Raw genomic sequence first — 20,192 nt, forward strand, 5'->3', positions numbered from 1 at the left:
TTTTTTAAATTTGAAATTTATAGCACATGCCACTGGAAATGTAGCCAATAATGGTAAGGTGGTAATTCTGAGTTTCAAAATGGAAACTTACCTTATGCTAATTCTAAATTCAGTTTCTATTTTTTGAAAATATATTTACTATTTTCAAAATGTGTGTACATTATTTCTAGACTTCTGGGTGTTTAATACAAGACGTATAATCAGTAGAAATGGGGAGATGATAACATCTAAACCAAACCTATGAAAAACTAGCTCTATCCCGTATGTGTTTGTTTTTTTTTAATTGATGGAAAATTGCTTTACAATTTTGTATTGGTTTTTGCCATACAGCAACATGAAGCAGTCATAATTTTATGTATGCATATGTATCCCTTCCTTCCTGAGCCTCCCTTCCCTCCCGCTATCCCACATCTCTAGGTCATCACAGAGTTCCAGGCTGGGTCCCTGCTATTTAGCAACTTCCTACTATCTGCTTTACACATAATAGTGTATGTATGTCAATGCTATTTTCTCAGTTCATCACACCCTCACCTTCTCCTGCTGTGTCTACAAGTCCATTCTCTACTAGGTTCATCAGCACCATTTTTCTAGATTCCATATATAAGTGTTAATGCACAATATTTGTTTTTCTCTTTCTGACTTCACTCTGTATAAGAGGCTTTAGGTTCATCCACCTCACTACAACTGACTCAGATTTGCTCCTTTTTATGTCAGAGTTATATTCCATTGTGTAAATGTACCGCAACTTCTTTATCCGTTCATCTGTCAATGGACATCCAGGTTGCTTCCATGTCCTGGCTATTGTAAAGTGCTGCAGTGAACATTGGGATACATGTCTTTGAGAATGGTGGTTTTCTCAGGGTATATGCCCAATAGTGGGATTGCTAGGTCATATGGTAGATTTAGTCTTTTAAGGAATCTCCATACTGTGTTCCATGATGTCTGTATCAGTTTATATTCCCACCAACAGTGCATAAGGGTTCTCCTTTCTCTACATCCTCTCCAGAAGTTATGGTTTGTAGATTTTTTGATGATGACCATTCTGACTGCTGTGAGGTAGTAACTCATTGTAGTTTTGATTTGCATTTGTAATAGTGAGTGATGTTGAGCATCTTTTCATGTGCTTATTAGCATCTGTATGTCTTCTTTGGAGAAATGTCTGTTGAGGGCTTCTGCCCATATTTTGATTGGGCTGTTTTTCTGATATTAAGCTATATGAGTTGCTTATATATTTTGGAGATTAACCCTTTGTCAGTTGCTTCATTTGCAATTATTTTCTCCCATTCTGAGGGTTGTCTTTTCATCTTGTTTATAGTTTCCTTTGCTGTGCAAAGGCTTTTAAGTTTTATTAGGTCCCATTTATTTACTTTTGTTTTTATTTCCATTAATCTAGGAGGTGGGTCAGAGAGAATTTTGCTGTGATTTACGTCAAAGAGTGTACTGCCTGTGTTTTCCCCTCAGAGTTTTATAGTTTCTGGCCTTACATTTAAGTCTATAATCCATTTTGAGTGTATTTTTGTATATGGTGTTAGGAAGTGTTCTAATTTCATTCTTTTACATGTAGTTGTCCAATTTTCCCAGCACCACTTATTGAAGAGGCTGTCTTCTCTCCATTATATATTCTTGCCTCCTTTTTCAAAGATACGATGCCCATAGGTGCTTGGGTTTATTTCTGGGCTCTCTACCTTGCTCCATTGGTCTATGTATCTGTTTTTGTGCCAGTACTATACTCTCTCAAGGACTGCAGCTCCTCATGTGGTTTTCATTTCGGTTAGCCCCTTCCTCTTTCTTCAGCATGATTAAAAGCAGTAGGTTAAGAATAGAATTTTACAGATATAGAATACTAGTTAGTCCATGTATATTTTCACAGAATTATGATTTATTTAGATAGCGTGTGCCATTCAGTGCCCAATTCGTATAATCTCAACAGTGTGCAATTGTGTGAGAAAAGGCCATTTGAGAATCAGTCTGAAACAGTCAAAAAACAAGGACATCCTGGGAAAAGAGTATTTTCAGCATTTGAAATAGACAAAGTGTTAACATCCAAAATATATTTTGTACTCTTACAAATTGCAAAACCCAACTGAAAATGGATAATTGATATGAATGGTCAAGTCAGAAAAAAGAGCACATATAAAAAGAAAGTTAGCCTCATTATTCATTAGGGAAGGGCAAATTAAATATTTCCTTTTTTTGCATATCAGATCAGTAAAAATTAAAGATTGATCTCGTCTAGTATTAAAAGGGAGTGAGAAAATGAATCTACTTATACATTGTTGATAGAACTATACGTTGGTAGTGCTATGAAGAACACATTTTGGGGATGTCAATCAAAACGGTAACATATATGCATACCTTCTAACCCAGCAGCCCCACTTCCAAAAATGAGACGCTAAATACTAAATGCCACCACGTATAAACGAATTTTCCAAAAGATTTTTTTTTTGTCAATATGAGAATGGATAAATGCAGTATGGAATGTCTTGCTACATGGAATACCTCACAGCCACATAAAAATACAGCATGTGGCAGTTTCTGAATGCACTGATTTGGAAAGATAAGAGTCTATAAGATATTATAAGTGGAGAAAGCAGAGTATCTAAACATCTGAAATTATGCAAATTTTCTATCTAAAGAAGAAAAACACTATGTGTATATGTGTCTGTGAAAGTGAAAGTCACTACTCAGTCATGTCCAACTCTTTGCGACCCCGTGGACTATACAGTTCATGGAATTCTCCAGGCCAGAATACTGAAGCGGGTAGCCTTTCCCCTCTCCAGGGGATCTTCCCAACCTAGGGATCGAACCCAGGTCTCCTGCATTACAGGCAGATTCTTTACCAACACAGCTATCAGGGAAGCCCTCATATGGGTTTGTATATGCATCGAAAACAATCTGGAGGGGGATGCATCCAGCTGTGGACAGTGGCTACCCCTGTGGAGTGGTGCCGGGAGCCAGTGTGAGGAATCCCACCCGTGACAAGGTCATGAGGGCGGAAGCTGACATACGCAAGGCCGTGATCAGACTTCAGGAGTTCCCCCTGGCATTTCCTGAGCATCCACCCCGCAAAATAAAAATCTGCCGGCTCTTGTACTCTGCTTTTCCACTTTTCTGATATTCTCTGGAAAAAAGTCAACGCAGGGCTTTAGTCTTCTGCATTTAAAAGGGATGTTTCAGTTAACCCCCTCTGATTGCTCTCTAGCTTGCCTAACAGGTTCCCTGGACCTCTTACAGCTTGTGAATTGCTTGCAGCCCCCAACCGCAATAGGCACAAAGCTTAAAAGCATCTTAAAGATACAGAGCCTTTTCTAAAGAGTTAAAAATTCTATTGGTGACGGGATTTCACTGTTGACTCAATGATTGCTGCCAGGCCTCCATATTCTTTATCTTTTAGGCACCTGGGAGGATGTTAATCAATGTAAACGGGATATGGAAAAAGATATATAGTAGTTCTGATGTTAGCAACACTAGGCTTTTGAGTTAATTCTCTTTGCACTCCTCTTGTGTCCTTGCTATGTAAGAATGTAACTTTATTTAGTACTTTCTGAGAGTGGCACCAGACCTTGGGAAGATCAACACAAATAAGTCTTCTGGTTGACAAACCCTCATCAGAAAAAAGGCTGTAAAATGTTAATTGGCCCTTTTTGGCCAGAAGATAATGTAAATCACCTAAGACTTGTGTATACAATTAGGTATGCAGAGAGAAAAGCCTGGTTTTGATAAGAGTCTGGACTGCTAACACTGCATAATTTTGTATTACCCATTGATCTCTATGTACAATCAAAAAAAAAGGTATAAAAGGCCTTTCTAGACAATAGGGGCCGGAGCCAGTCGCTGGACTGGTTTCCCCCGTGTCTCTCTCTCTTTCTCCCTTTCCCTCTCTCTGCTCTTTACTTTCATTTCAGGCTGAATTCCCATCTGGGGTGCGGAGGCTCGCCAAGTCTACTTACTTGCTCTGGCTGTTAAGACCCGCGCGAAAGGGAGCTTAAGGCGAGGCACCCTTAGATATTCAAGCGAGCCCCGGTGGCCCAAAGTAGATGGTGCAAATTACTTGTCTGAAATTTTATTGGTCTTCCGCGTAATCCAAGTTATTCAGCCCTCTTTCTCCACTTAATCTTCCTACTATACTATTGTTTCTTAATCTAATCTTATATTAATAAACAAATAAGTCTTTTCTCACCAACGCCGTCCACGCTTTGAATTCCCTGGATCCACCGGGGCTGGACCCCGGCAGAGTGGGATTGGACAAGTGTCTAATTGACTTTGTAATAATGAGTATGAATTGTGTCTGCTATTAAATGTGTATGTGTGTGTGTGTATATATATATAAACTATCTACATAGAGAGGGTAAAACAATCTCTAAATAAGCTTTTTTAGCAGAAGTAGGATAACGAATTTTAAACACTTATTTCAATTTTAATTAGATTTCAGAATTAAAAACCAAAAACCAGCAGTTGGATTTGGAAAATATGGAGCTTAGCCAAAAGAACTCTCAGAATCAGAAAGAGCTGCAAGAACTTAATCAACGTCTGGCAGAAATGCTAAGCCAGAAGGACAAAGAGCCAGGACACAGTGCATGTGAGGAATGGGAACAAGAAAAGTCTAATCTCAAAGAAGAACTGGAACACTGTAAATTGCAGGTATGGTCTACAGCTACTCTATAGCCTTTCTGGAGGAAATCCCAATTAAAAAAAAAAGAAATGCTTATATTTAATTTCTTATGCATTTAAGTCCTAATAATTAAAACTTAGTGTTGGCACATGAGTAGAGAGATGAATAGAAAGTCTAGAACTAGACCCAGATACTTAGTATATAACAAATGAAAACTTAGTCTATAACAAAGATGGGTTCTCAAATCACTGGGGTACAGGTGGACTTTTTAATAAGTGGTACCTGGACAACTCAATAGACATTCAGAATTAAAGTCAAAAGACAGCTCATAAACTGGGGAAAAAAATATTTGCATCATATGCCACAAAGATTGGGGCTAATATTCCTACTATGTAAAGAACTCTTAAAAATCAAAGGACTTAGGATCAAAATCTGATAGCAAAATGGGAAAAATGCATGAACAAAATAGTCACACACAAAGAAAAAGAGATAAAAATGGCTCTCAAATCTATGAAAAAATATTTGGTACTCAGAATTAGAGAAATGCAAATAAAGCAACACTGATATCTCATTTCTCACCTATGAGATTGGCAACAATTTAAAAATATAACAACATATTCTGTTGGCAAAAGTTTGGAAAAACAGGCACTTTCATACATTGCTGGTGGGATATAAACTGGTACCATATTTCTGGAAGGCAATTTGGCAATATCTAACAAAATTATATATGTACTTACTTGTATGCTAGCAATCTTACTTCTAGGAATTTACCCTAAAGATATTCCTCCAAAAATATGAAAATTCACATGCACAGGGTTGGTTATCATTGCAGCATTGTTTGTAACTGCAAAGTATTGGAAACAACCTAGATACCCTCACATAGGAAAGTTGTTGGGTAAATGTGATGGAATCACACCATAGAAGAGTATTATATAGGTTTAAAAAAAGAAAATGAATGAGAAAGATCTCTTGGTATGAACTTATTTCCAGGACGCACTAGAAACAGGTGAAAAAGGAAAAGCTGAAAAGCATATCTAAGAGTCTCTCTAGTATGTCTCCAACCATGTAAGAAAGAAGGGGATATTAGACAATACACATGTATTTGTGTAAAAGAAATACAGAATTTTTGGAAAAGAAATACAGGAATGATAAACCAGGTAACTAAAGAGATGCTTCCGTATAGGGGGCAAATTGGAAAGGAATGCAAGAGAGGAATGGGAACGTGATAGCAGGGATGAGGACGGGAGTGACACTTCTGAGAACCTTTTCATACAGTCTGATGCTTAGAACCATGGTCATGTTTCACATACTCTTCACATACCCCCTCAAATAAACAAGCAAAACCAATCCAGAAAATAAAGATCAGGGGAGGGGGGAGCTAAATGGAACACAGACACTATCAAGTGAACCTAACAGTGTTATGAGTGGATAACATAACCATGATGTGGAAGAAAATAAGTAATTTAGAAAGGAGTATCTTGACTGTACATGGTAAGGTTAAGACAAAAGGAAGTGTACATAAATGCTACAATAGTCACTAAATGTGTTTCTCATGAGGGTGTATGTTAGTGATTCTGGAACTACTCTGTGTATACCAGAATTGAACAAATAAGTAAATATGTTGTAGATAGTAAGAACTGAGTTTCTCATTTTGGGACAAGGAGGTTGGAAGTGGGGAAACTAGGAAGGCTAAAATGAACCTTCTGATGTTGGATTGGAATTTGAGCTAATAGAATAAACTCATTATTTGTTTAGTATATAGGCAGATACAGAAATGTGGATGTGTGTATATGAATGGAGCACCCAATTATTGATTTCTGAATACTGTTCTATATGAGAAACCTGGGTTTCTTGGAGAGATGATTGATCCCAAGGCTGGTGAAGGGTCAATTCAAAATGAGCCTGGAACATCTCATGGTGCCAGAAAGAAAAAGGTGCCCCCCCAAAAAATGGGGCATGTCAAAAGGACAGGACACAACCTGAAGAAGCTCCTAATGGCCAAAGCTGAAATAATTTGATCAACAAAATAAAGCATAGCAAAAATAAGCATAATTATAAAATACAGAATGAAATGAATATCTATAGGTCCATACTGTTATGATGGAATAGGTAAATAAAGGGGAGAGAAATAACAGATCTTCCTTACAATAGAATTCCAATTAATAAATGTAGAAGGAAGGAAGGAAATAGCAAGTCTTCATTAAGCAATACCAAAGTAGTAATTGTTGTTGATAAAATCCACTGATAGACACTAAAATTAATAAGCAAATGCTTAAGAAAAAACACAGTTTGCATGGTCTGAAAGCATCTGCCCCCGAGAGAAAGATAGTAGCTTTACAGTGGAGAATCTTCAAAAATAAACTTAAGAAATCATGTTTATACCATTTTAGTGGAAAGTTTTTTAAAAGATAGTTTTGGTTAGTTCCATTGAGTACAAATGATCTTAAAATAGTGTGTCATTGAGTATGCACTATTTTTTTCTTAATGCTGCCTTTTGTGACCTTATTAAGTTTCCCTAGGCTAAATGAGTGTGTTATTTGACTTTTTAATTTTTTTTCTTAGTCTTCCACTTTAGTGTCTTCTTTGGAGGCAGAACTTTCTGAAGTTAAAATACAGACTCACATCGTGGAACAGGAAAACCTCCTTCTCAAAGATGAATTGGAGAAAATGAAACAAGTAAGACTGTGTGCAGCTTAGGTGGGGGCAAGGAGATATGTGTGGGAGTCATAGAATAACATGTACCAGATTGTCTTTTTTTTCTAGCCATTGAGAGTCCCTTTTACTGAATCGTGTTAACTAGCTTATTGCTTAGTGAAGTTCAGGGTATGCAATACAAGTCTAATTTATAAGAGCTCCTATCACTAATTCTCCAAATGTTCTAGTTATATAACTTATGTGTGTTATAGGCTGACATTCTATTAATTTACTATAAAATGAATACCAGCCACCAGTTTAAGAAATGTTTTGCTCTACCTTTGCCCAGCTAGATGTTAAGGTAATATAAATTTGCCTAAAAAACTGGTGACTTTCTTGCTAATAACTTTAATAACTATTCACCCAGATTTGTGAGACCCAGGTTCTCCCTTTTTCTCATAGTGAGTTTGAGGCATCTATCTTGGGCAGAAGAATAGATTCTAAAGCATTATGAGGGATGTGGTCTCACCTATGAATTTGGCTTTAAAAAGCATATTTCAAAGTTTCAAGCAAAGACCTAATTTTAAGTATAATTTTAAGTCCACCTTAAAATTTATATGCTGAACATTGTCCAATTTTATTCTTTATTCTGAACTTTTCAGTGAGTACATGAATTTCTCAGTTTATGCAATCTTGATATATAATAGGAGAATTTAGTTTTTCCATTTTATTTGTTTCACCAAAGGATTACTTTAATACCATGATATCTTTAGATTATAAAACTCTCTTGTATCCATTCAGCCTATGAGCATAAAGGTGTCCTCTGAATGCTGAAATAGAGCCTGTACCACTGGGCGTGTTACGTTTGCGTTGATCCCTAATTGACACCCATAAGTCTTAATTTCCTAATAAGATTGTTAGACTCAAGAGAGTTTGTATCTCTTCCAGTGCCTAATAGAGTACGGGTATCTAATAGGTGCTTTATAAGAACCTTTTCCAGTCAGATGCGGCTATGCAAGGTATAGCTGTCCTGCCATAGCAGAAGCTGTCAGCCCTTATAAACATTCCAGAAGTTAAAAGGCCCTCCTGTGTTATATAAGTATTCCAGGACTATTATTACCAAATTTATCCTAATTAACTTGGGCATAATTTTCTCCTTCTTCTTTTTCTGTTGTGCAACCTTTTGGATGATAATGATGGGTCCCATGTCCAAGCATGGGAAATGTATGTGCTGTGATTTTGCCAAGTTATGGATCAAAAGAAAAGGAGCAGAGTTGAGAGTAAAGCAACATGATCAGGACATCATTTTGGCACATTTTCCTTGCATGTGAGCCCTTTTACTTTTGGTAGGAAGTTGTTCATGGTCCCTGGACTCTTGGATCACAGGAGTAGGATGGTGTCAGCCCGTTGTTGCTGCCATCCAGCTTGGACCTAGAAAGCACATGCTGCTCTGTATGACATAATAATTTCTTGTTCACAAAACAGTTTTGTTTGTCTTACCTGTTGCACTGAAAAGAAACATGACTAGCACAAGCAGTGGTCACATGACAGTCTGTAGACGCCCAAAATGGTACCAGGCTTTGTGAGGGCCTGGGGATAGGGAGGCAAGGTAGCAAGTAAAGGAGAAAAGTCCTTTATTAACCAGTGCCCAGGTACATAGATTTTTCTTCATCTTTCTGACTTGTTTAGATTTGTAAATTATGCTGAATTTGTTGCCAGTTGAAGACAAGCTTCAATCCTTAAGGTCTGTTCTGTTATACTGTTCCAAAAGACCTTCAGGTAAAACATTAAAGGTGGCCGTAAAATCATGACAGTAAATAATTGAAAATTGAAAGCCAGATGAAGCAGAGGGAAATGGAAAACATATGAACTCTAAAAGTGTAAGAAACAATCAGTCTCTTTAAGGCGGTGTTTGTGGTGGGTGGAGACTGCTCCCACACACCAAGATATTTAGCAGTATCTGGGGTCACATTTGGTTTCCACACTGGGTGTACAAGGCAGGGAGTGTGTACTACTGGAATCTAGTAGGTAATGCCTGGGACGTTGTCAACCATCCTACAGTGCATAGGACAGTCCCCCATGACAAGAAATTACCTGGCCCTGAGGGTCAGTAGTGCTAAAGTTGATGATGAAAAGGAACAAAAAGTTTTTGGTTTATCGTGATTCCATAAAATGCAGAGGAAGAAGCAAGTGTGTCCATACCAGCAACATTTTTCTAAGCCAGTCACGTTAAGCATCTCCCAAAGTGAAGGGTATGTAAAATGAGCTGAAAAAGACCGATTGATTTATCTTTAAACTTGCCTTTGTGTTGGTTGATACATTATATGTGGTTGATGCCAATTCTGTATTCTTGATTGAAAAAAGATTTTTTTTCTAGTTAAAAAAGAATGAGGAAAATGTTTTGTCATATGTACCCAAGTTAAATTGATGACAGAATGGCAATATGTTATTTATTTTATCCTGAAGGTAAAACAGAAGGCTGGGACCATTACTTCACAATGTCTTGGTAGATTTTTCCTGAGCAGACATTTCGGCAGTCAATTGGAGAATTGAGAGAAGCAGGGAAGATTTTTGTCAAAGTTAATTATAGTCCTCTGGAGTTTATATATCCTTGGAAATAGATAGGGAAATGGTAACAACCATGAAAATGTCCTGTCTATAAATACATTCATGAGATATGACGGGTGGGCTCATTTACTTATCCCTTGCAGCTCTGCAGATGTCCTGATCTCTCTGACTTCCAGCAAAAAATTTCTAGTATTCTAAGCCACAATGAAAAACTGCTGAAAGAAAAGGAAGCTCTAAGTGAAGAATTAAATGTCTGTGTTGATAAGGTAATAAAAATAAGACTTTACCATCATCATATGGTATGTACCATAATGAACATTTCTGTAATGCCAGTGGCATATGGGCCCACTGTGTTAGCCTAAAAGTCTCCTGGAACAGCATTTTGCTGGTATTTGTGACCTTAGAGCTCCTGAAGCCATTAGTTTTTTTTTTTTCTTGTATTGAAGTATAGTTGAGTTACAATATTGTGTTTGTTTCAGGTATACAACAGTGATTTGGCTGTGTGTGTTTGTGTGTGTGTGTATGTACTTCTTTTTCTTTATTCTTTTCCATTATAGATTATTACAAGATATTAAATATGATTCCCTGTGCTATATAGTAAATCCTTATTTATTTTATATATAGTGGTATATATCTGTTAGTCCCATACTCCTAATTTCTCCCTCCCACTCTTCCCTTTTGGTAACCGTGTGTTTTCCATGTGTGAGTCTGTTTCTATTTTGTATTAATAAGTTCATTTGTATTTTTTTTTAGATTTCACATATAAGTGATATGATGTAATATTTGTCTTTGTCTGTCTGACTTATTTCACTTGTTATGATAATCTCTTGGCCCATCCCTGTTGCTACAAATGGCATTATTTCACTTTTTTATGGCCGAGTAATATACCATAGTGTATATGTATACCACATGTATATTTATAATCCATAAAAATTTTAGGATTATTCCAGTTCTGTGTAAAAAAGTCATCAATAATTTGATAGGGATCACATTAAATCTGTAGATTGCTGAAGCCATGATTTTAACAGGAGTCTAGATTAATTGTTTAATAAATATTAAATACAGTAATAAATGATTATCTCATTTTAATAATCATTGTTACTTAATATATATTACTTAAATATATCATAGTTTACTTACATATAACGTGAATATTATGTATTTAACAATCTGAAGCCTGTTGCATGGTTACTTTTTTTTCTACTATATTTTCCCTGCCAAATCCAGAAACACTGCTTTTGTTACATCTGCCTTAATAGACACACTTTGGTTTCCTATTATGGCACACTCTCGGAATTTCTAATTGCCTTCCAGCCCTTCACAAAACATGAGGCAATGAGAAAGAAAACTGGAAATCCCCAAAGAAAAGAGACTCTTCAAAATTAAAGTAGAAAAGAGAGTCAAGGAAACGTTTGTCTTTTACCTTGCCCCAATCCACTATGTAAAGATATGGTACTTGATCTTCTCGGTGTAAACGGAGGCATATGAATTATGAATTGCGGCTAGACATGTTTGCAAAAATACTGTTACTTCTTTTCTTTTCCTGAAACAGTTGGCAAAATCAAGTCTTTTAGAGCACAGAATTGCTACTATGAAGCAAGAACAGAAGTCTTGGGAACACCAGAGTGAAAGCTTAAAGTCACAACTAGTGGCTTCACAGGAAAAGGTATGTGGACAATTCTTGTTTCATCCATATAGTTAATTTTTTCCTGTATCTTCCAGCAGAACTCCAAGTGGAACAATGTTTTAAGTGGATGTGGTCTAAAAAGGTTCAGAATGGTTCAATTTAACTAATATTTCACACATGTTACAGTATAATAAAATAAGTTGAACAGTGTTTCCTCCAAAGTTCATTATGATGAAATAATCATGAGATTGTCTCATCACTGTGAGATTACTTATTTATGAAAGCTTAAGAACAGTGTGCAAAAATGACTTCTTATTTCTAATTTAGAATTAGGATTTCTAAGGCAGGTTCATGCCCTATTATAGTTAAAGATATCTATTGACATTCCATTTACCAATTTAAAATTTTAAAAATTGAAATATAAATGAGATATTAGCATGGAGTAGGATTCTACAAAGATATGGTTTTATTTTAAACTGAGAGGTCCTTTGCAAAACACCACCACAGTCTAAAATGTAATTTCTACAAAATTCAGTAAAATTATCTATTGTGATGCCAGCTGGTACTCCTTGGTTCTGTAAGATATCACTTGGTAATACACCAGATGACTGTACCAGCAATACCTTGCTCAAGGTATATTTCATTATTCTCTTAAATATAACGTAACATCCTGTAAAGATACATAATATCCTGGTTTTCCCTGAGTAACTGAAAAGAGCTGGATATAGTAAGTAGAAACAGAAGGGACTTTGAAGTTCTGTGTCTCAGTTCATTCATACATGCACATGCTATACCTGAGCCCATGAGGATTTCTCATTTGTCCTGATGTAGGTTCAGAATTTAGAAGACACTCTTCAGAATGTAAACCTACAAATGTCCCGAATTAAATCTGATCTACGAGTGACTCAGCAGGAAAAGGAGGCTTTAAAGCAAGAAGTGATGTCTCTACACCAGCAACTGCAGAATGCCAGTGACAAGGTAATTTCTTTTCTTTATTGAGTTATAACTTTACAGTAAAAGGCACACAGTTTTAGTTTACAACTTATTTTTACACATATTTATGTATCTATATATAAATGTGTATTTTACCTAGAAATGTGTGTGTGTATGTTGTGTAACCACCTCCTAGCTCAAAATAAAGAACATTTCCAGCACCCAGTAGGCTCTCTTGCGTCCTCTTCAGTTGACAACCCCAAGGGAACAATTTTTCTACCTTCTGCCACCATAGGTTAGGGATGCTTGTTTCTGAACTTCACATAAATGGAACCATAGTGACAAGGTAATTTTTTATATTGTGCAAGTCAAAAGACCATGGATAAAAACATTTTGATATTATAGAAAGTGTCTCATTTTAATATATCACAATGCTGCTTCATCTGTCTGCAAATAAAGAACAATATATGTAGACAGCATATTAAAAAGCAGAGACATTACTTTGCCAACAAAGGTCCATCTAGTCAAGGCTATGGTTTTTCCAGTAGTCATGTATGGATGTGAGAGTTGGACTGTAAAGAAAGCTGAGCACCAAAGAATTGATGCTTTTGAACTGTGGTGTCGGAGAAGACTTGAGAGTCCCTTGGACTGCGAGGAGATCCAATCAGTCCATCCTAAAGGAGATCAGTCCTGAATATTCATTGGAAGGACTGATGCTGAAGCTGAAACTCCAATAATTTGGCCACCTGACGCGAAGAGCTATCTCATTTGAAAAGACCCTGATGCTGGGAAAGATTGAAGGCGGGAGGACAAGGGGATGACAGAGGATGAGATGATTGGATGGCATCACTCACTCAAAGGACATGAGTTTGAGTGAACTCCAAGGAGTTGGTGATGGACAGGGAGGCCTGGCGTGCTGCAGTTCATGGTGTCGCAAAGAATCAGACACGACTAAGTGACTGAACTGAATTGATGTATGGTAGCCTTGGGTAGATGTTAAGATTTTGTCCTACCATAAAAATTGGTGCTAAATTCAGCTACTTTATCTCTTGCTGATACTTTTTTTTAACTGTGGTTTTTTTTGTTTTTTGTTTTTTTTTTTAAATAGTAGTTGTTTCCATTTAAAAAAAATGACTTTGGAGCTGAAATGTTTTTCAAAATGAGACTGTACCATTTATTTTCTTTTTCATGTTTTGGCTTGAAAAGCAAAAGGCTTATCTAGTTGTGATACCTTAAAAAAAATATTTTTTAAAGCATCTTTCAGGATCAAAAAAAAAAAAAATCACTGTGGTAGCTTAAAGCATATTCCTGAGTTCAAGTCTCAATTATATGGATGATACATGCTTTGGATTCTAAAAAAGGATATGATTGCATATGTGAAAATGAAACTAGAGTTTGGCATGTGAACCCTTTCAAGTAAGCTGTGCATTTCAGAGTTCTCTTTGTGTCCTATGTTTACCAAAAGAATGCTTATATGGATTCAAAGCATAACTTCATAAGAATGAGGTAATCTTTAAGGACACTAGTCTCTATGCACTTGGGTCCTATGTGGAACCTGGCATTGCCCTACAATCAGCTTTGCTATTAGATCTGATAGAGCTGTTTTGCCAAAGACCATTTAAAACAGAATTTCCAAACCTTTTTTCACAATAAAAAACTCAAGAATATTGTTTTACTTTTATCTATATATACGTGGGCTCACTCACATTAGAAGACACTCAAACAAGAAATCAGCTTGTTTTTTAAGGCTTAACTCTGTTAATTTTCTCTTAAGAACCGGGCCCCAGAAATAGGCACCCATCCATCAGGATTCCATAACCAACAGCAAGGGCTGTCCTGGGACAAGCTGGATCACCTGATCAACGAGGAACAACAGCTACTTTGGCAAGAGAATGAGAGAGTCCAAACCATGGTACAGAATACCAAACCAGAACTCATACACTCCCGGGAGAAGGTAACTTGAAAAGTTGCACGTGGTAGCCTAGGTTTGTAAGTCAATGTTTGATATGATTGCAGTGATTTCTAGGGTATGGATTTGAGTATTCTGGTGTGGCAGACTTATTTTAAGAATGTATAATTTATCATTTACTTGCAATATAATTTTATCATGATATGTTTATATACTATTTTTTGTATAAGCAGTTCTATATTAAATCTGTGATTTTATAAATGGAAATTATGTTAACCATATATTCCTCATTCAAATAGGCTAGCCACCAAGACTGATAGTACAAAAAATGGCAAAACTAAACTCAAATCTTGTTGATCTAACTCCTTATAAGAGGAAAAGTTGCCCCTCTTTAAAGACTCAGCATTTCAAGGTTAGAATGGTATTTAAAGATCATTTTTTTCAGCTGATGTTTAAATTCTTTACTTCTGCTGAGTAGTCAAGAAATTATTTATTTATTTTTTTAAAATTGAGATTTTATTTATTTATTTATTTGCATTTTTTTAAAAATTGTATTTTATTTTTAACTGGAAGATAACTACTTTACAATATTGTGATGGTTTCTGCCATACATCAACATGAACCAGCCATAGGTATATATATGACTCCTCCCTCTTGAAGCTCTCTCCCACTCCTCTAAATTGTCACAGAGCACTGCCTTTGGGTTCCCTGTGTCATACAGCAAATTCCCACTGGCTAGCTATTTTACATTGAAGGATAATTCCTTTATAATATTGTGTTGGTTTCTGCCATACATCAATATGAACGAGCAACTATTTTTAACCTATGCTTAAATATCCCTTTTGAGAAAGAACTCCTAGGAGTCACAGATATTCACTAGAACTCCTACCCTGTGCCAGAAACTACTTTCACTAAAGTTGCAGTGTTGAACAAGACTAAACATGGTCGCTGTCTTCATGGAGCCTAGCTGATGTAAATGCACTGTTCAGGTGTGAACAGTCCAATACAGAGTCAGAGGAACTGTCACCCCCTTCACTCCTAAAAGTTATGCTCATGTCAGGCACACAGGTGCCTACAGATTACATCTGTTTGCTTGGTGGCCACATTGCTCTAGACTCCCAGTGCTTTGGCTGAGCCAGAAGTCCCCTCTTTCCTGACTCTTAGTGTTGGATCAGGCTAAAAATAGATTAACCTAGAAAGGATCTTCGGAAATCCAAAAAAGCTAGCTTCAAAAATTGGCAGACTTGACTGGAAAAAGCTTTTTTAATACAACAAAACCCAAGCACTGAATAAAAACTTTCATTATGTTAGCTTTTTGTTTTTCCTGGCTGGGTAATTATATTAGCATTTCTTCCCCTTATACTGGCTCTTGGTAGGTCCGTCAGCTGGAATCCAACCTTCCTTCTCCTAAGCACCAAAAACATCTAAATTCATCAGGTACTGTGAAGCCCACAGAGCAGGAGAAGTTGAGCTTAAAGAGAGAATGTGAACAGTTTCAAAAGGAGCGATCTCCTACTAATAGGAAGGTGAGTTTTTGAGTTAATACCACATGGTTATATGCTGACTCTGATGCATCTCTAAATGTATGTTTCTTCCCCTGTGTGCTTCCAAAGAAATGACTAATGGCATATTTTGGTTCTTCCTTTTATCTCACTTTTGTCATCTTGTCAAAGCAGTATCATAGTTCTTTTTGATTGATTGCTAAAAAGGAGCAATTTAAGTTTTCATAAAGAAGATGGTTAATCATCTTCATTAGTATATAAACCTTTCTAAGTTAGTAAAACATATATACCTGAATATTGGGAACATTTTAATTTGGTTAGCTACTGCCGTATAATAGAAAGACAAAACATTCATGTCTCAGTTTCTGTAGGTCAGGAATTTGGAAGCAGCTTGATTTGGCTCAGGGTCTTTCCTGAGATTGCTCTCTAGATATTAGCTGAGGCTGCAGTATCCGAAGGCTTCACTGGTGCTAGAGATCATCTACTTCCAGATTTATTCAGATAACATGTTAGGAAGAGGCTTCTGTTTTTTGCTGGCTGATTGCCAGAGGCTCAGGTACTCCCTACCTGGACCTTTTCTCAGGATGTGGCAATGAGTGATACAAGAGAGAGATTCCAGAAGACCACGATAGAAACTGTAATATGTTTTATAAACCAATCTCGGAAGTCACACAACATCACTTCTGTATTCTATAGGTCATACAGACTAACTCAGGTATAGTAGGTGCAGGGGACCAGGCAAGGGTGTGAGACAGGGATCACTCAGACCGCTTAGAGGCTGGCTACCACATGGTTAAACCTCTGTAACCCGATTCCCTTTGCTTTGTATTCTTTGTTACATTAAGTTTGAGTTCTAGACCAGTGTTACTGTGGGAGTTCTTGGTATTTGTTTTCCTTTCTTTCTTTTTCTAAACTAAAACTCAAGAGTTTTCACTACAGGCACACCTTGGAGATATTCCGGGTTCGGTTCCAGACAACCACAGTAAAGTGAGTCACACGAATTTTTTAGTTTCCCAGTGCAAATAAAATTATGGTTCCATAATTATGTCATTTAAAGTCTAGGTTATATTCAAGTAAACTTTTCAGAAAGATGTTGGGTTTCATCCAGCTGCTCACCAAGGGGAAAGTCTAATGATAGGTTTTAAAATAACAATGAATTGAAGTGTGCCTGGAAAGCATACACCCGAATTCCATTTAACAGTTCTTGCTACACTTCTCAGCTCTTTCAATGGAGGCAAAGATCAGCATTCTAGAATTGTGTCATATGTTTTCTACTTAGCAATATTCTGAATCCTTGAGTGTCCTCTAGCTGATTAGATTCTCATAAGATTCTGTACCAAAGAGAATTCCAAAAGTGGATCCTCATAAAATTTTCAAATTTCTTCTTTAAAATTGCGAAAAGAGTTAAATAAATCAGGTTTTGTGTACTCTGTTTTCAGATGTTTTCCCCTACTGCAGATGCATAGTAGATGATCATGAATTCAGTTTAGTGAAATACCAGCATTTTAAAAAATTTTTTATTATAGTTTCTTTACAATATTGTGACAGCATCTTTAATAAAATATACTATAAAATATCAAAGTACGTGGCTTGTAGTAGGGATAAGTATTATTTCATGGAAGTTTTCTTTTAGTGATGTACACTTACAACTGATTATGCATGTATATGTACATGTGGGGGTGTGTGGATGTACTGGGTTGCAAGATAAAATGTGTTTCACACAGTGAGTGGCACTGAAGTTTGAAAGCTACCTGCCTTAGGACTCTGTTCTATGTGAGGTATAATCAGTGCACTGAATTATTTGTTGTTTTCCCTTGATGAATGAACTCAGCTTTCTTCCAAGAGCTGAGATTTCTGATTAGTGTAAATTTGTCAAAAAAAAGTTGAGCAATTCAGGTTGCTTTCTTTTTTTTAAGGGAGTTTTATGTTTTTCAACAGGTTAGTCAGATGAAATCCCTTGAGCGAGAATTAGAAACAATTCATTTGGAAAATGAAGGCCTGAAAAAGAAACAAGTAAAACTGGATGAACAGCTAATGGAGGTAAGTTTTTAAGGGAAATGACCTTAGCTATGAAGAATATTTTAATCCATGAAAGACCCATTTGTTGAGAGAGGCTAGCATAGCATTAAATTCCTATTATGAAAACAGTGAAAATCTAAGTACATTGCCAAGCTGGACTCTTTGGTTGGTCTTACCAAGTTTGATAGATATTTTTGCTAATTACACAGCCATAGGAATATATACTGCTTCACAGAAGAAGGAATAATAATAATAATGTTGACTATCCTAAAATGCAAGGACCTGTGCCTCAACAAATTCAAGGGGCAGGAACTCTGTCCAGTACTGACCAGGAGCCTCAGAGCTCTCTCGCCAATGCTGTGGTTTTAATAGTTTCCTGATACCTCCCCCAGTGTGGTGTTTTATAGATGTGATGTGCTCTGTTACAGCCTATTCAGTTAGGAAGTACATTCCAGGAGTTTAAGAGCATTAGCATTTAGACATTTAATTTTCAAGTGTTGCCATTGTTCATTTCTACATTTGTAACTCAGCACTGCCTTGGGAGAGGTACATCTGTTGAATATAAAAGTGGATTTGTAAAACTTGTCAGCTTGGACATTGAGTTTCTAGTCTAATAGATTGCTTTCTGAACACCAAGTGCAATTATAGGATATAAAACAATTTATGTAAAATCTTACTTAATAAGTAAAAATTTCATTGAGGTACTTTACTTTGGGTAATAAAAATATTAGTTAGTCCAGCATTTGATGACCTGTGTACTGAACTGAACTGAACATTTATATAAGGTAGAGAGGTTCGGGTAGAAAATCTTTCTGTGCTCTTAAAAAGTTCTGTGTACATTTGAAAAGATCCTGATGCTGGGAAAGATGGAAGGCGGGCGGAGGAGGGGACGACAGAGGATTAGATGGTTGGATGGCATCACTGACTCAATGAACAGGAGTTTGAGTAAACTCCAGGAGTTGGGGATGGGCAGGGAAGCCTGGCGTGCTGCAGTCCTTGGGGTCACAGGGTCGGACACGACTGAACAACTGAATTGAACTTTCATTTTTTAAAGCCCAACTCAGCTGTATTTTTGGAAACAAACAAGTGAGAAAGAAAAGAAGAAAAGAAATTTAAATCAGCAAGGGTGTAATTATTATCCAAATAGATTGTAAATGTTGATATGTCAAATAAAGCATCTAAATAGTGTCTGGCTCATGAAGACACTTAATAAATGAATGAATGAAAAAAAAAGTTCTGTGTATACAAATATTTTAAAGCCAGAATTATAGGAAGAGAGATGTGTAAATATTTTCTTTTGTGAAGCTGGACACATGCAAAGGTAATTACGTTTCAATAGATGCTTGGTTTTTAAATATGAAATATGGGCAAACATATCGCATTTATATTTAAATGACCACTAAGGTTTCTGTCAATTTTATGTTCTCTGATTTATCTACTAATAGGGAGATTAGTGAAACTATAAAGAATGAAATCCAAACCATATTTGCTTTTCCTTCTGCATATAATAAATGTATTTATTAAAACTTTGAGCTGCAGGCTGTGTTTAGATGTAGATATGCTTTTCTGATGAAATAATTATATACTCTAATGAATGAGATATCTGAAGCCACGTATGACATGTCTAGCACCAAATTGAAAAGTAACAGGGTATACTTAATCACTCTTTGATCCTCTCCAAATGCTCTTCCAACAGGCTGAGTCTTCTTCCACCTGCTCTCTTTGGCCCCTTCTCTCCCAATCATACTTTACATGATTAATCATCATAAGCAATTTCCCCTCATTACTTTTCTCCCTGATCTAGTAGTAAAGATTTGGAAATGGATGAGGGAAATTGAGTGTTCTTGTCACTGGAGCTGAAAAAAGAAAAAGCATGAAATTTTAATTGGAACACTGTAAAGAACACCTCATACACTATTCTAATGAAACTTCCATTGAAATAAGACTGAGCTGTGGACTCTGTGCAGGCATATAATTCTTTAGCAGCTTTGAAGTAAGGTCGCTCAGTCATGCCCGACTCTTTGCGACCCCATGGACAGTAGCCTGCACCACGCTCCTCCGTCCATGGGATTTTCAAGGCAAGAGTACTGGAGTGGGTTGCTGTTTCCTTCTCCATTATTAAATGTAATTCACACACTACACAATTCATTCACTTAAAGTGTCTGATTTAGCGGTTTGGGTATATGACATTGTGTTTTAAATTATACTTAGTGTGTATTATATATATAGAAATATATATATACATGAATGATTAAAATGGCAAATTTTGTTAAGTGGCATTTACTGGCATTAATTACATTCACAATGTCACCACTACTTCTAAAACCTTTTCAGAAGTAGAAACTCTAACCATTAAGCAATAACTCTTCATTTCCCCTTCCCACTGGG

At 36.5% G+C, this 20,192-nt stretch overlaps 1 protein-coding gene across 7 annotated transcripts in view; it reads left to right on the forward strand.

Moving 5' to 3' along the window:
* The window catches only part of NIN (ninein), a 106,675-nt gene that overhangs the window by 74,931 nt on the left and 11,552 nt on the right, over positions 1-20,192 (forward strand). For 4 of the 7 annotated variants that reach the window (XR_005718712.1, XM_040226756.1, XM_040226757.1 and 1 more), the window contains 9 exons: positions 4,426-4,641; positions 7,175-7,288; positions 9,958-10,080; positions 11,367-11,480; positions 12,273-12,419; positions 14,149-14,328; positions 15,660-15,809; positions 16,725-16,772; positions 17,724-17,825. Coding sequence is in view for 5 of the 7 variants with exons in the window: in XM_040226756.1 (XP_040082690.1) it covers positions 4,426-4,641; positions 7,175-7,288; positions 9,958-10,080; positions 11,367-11,480; positions 12,273-12,419; positions 14,149-14,328; positions 15,660-15,809; positions 16,725-16,772; positions 17,724-17,825 (1,194 nt within the window). In the remaining 2 variants the exon portion in view is untranslated. The remainder of the gene's footprint in view (positions 1-4,425; positions 4,642-7,174; positions 7,289-9,957; positions 10,081-11,366; positions 11,481-12,272; positions 12,420-14,148; positions 14,329-15,659; positions 15,810-16,724; positions 16,773-17,723; positions 17,826-20,192) is intronic. The other 3 variants (XR_005718713.1, XM_040226755.1, XM_040226758.1) reach the window with 1 other exon arrangement.

Source organism: Oryx dammah, unplaced genomic scaffold, assembly GCF_014754425.2.
Source record: "Oryx dammah isolate SB20612 unplaced genomic scaffold, SCBI_Odam_1.1 HiC_scaffold_26, whole genome shotgun sequence".
Taxonomy (NCBI): domain Eukaryota; kingdom Metazoa; phylum Chordata; class Mammalia; order Artiodactyla; family Bovidae; genus Oryx; species Oryx dammah.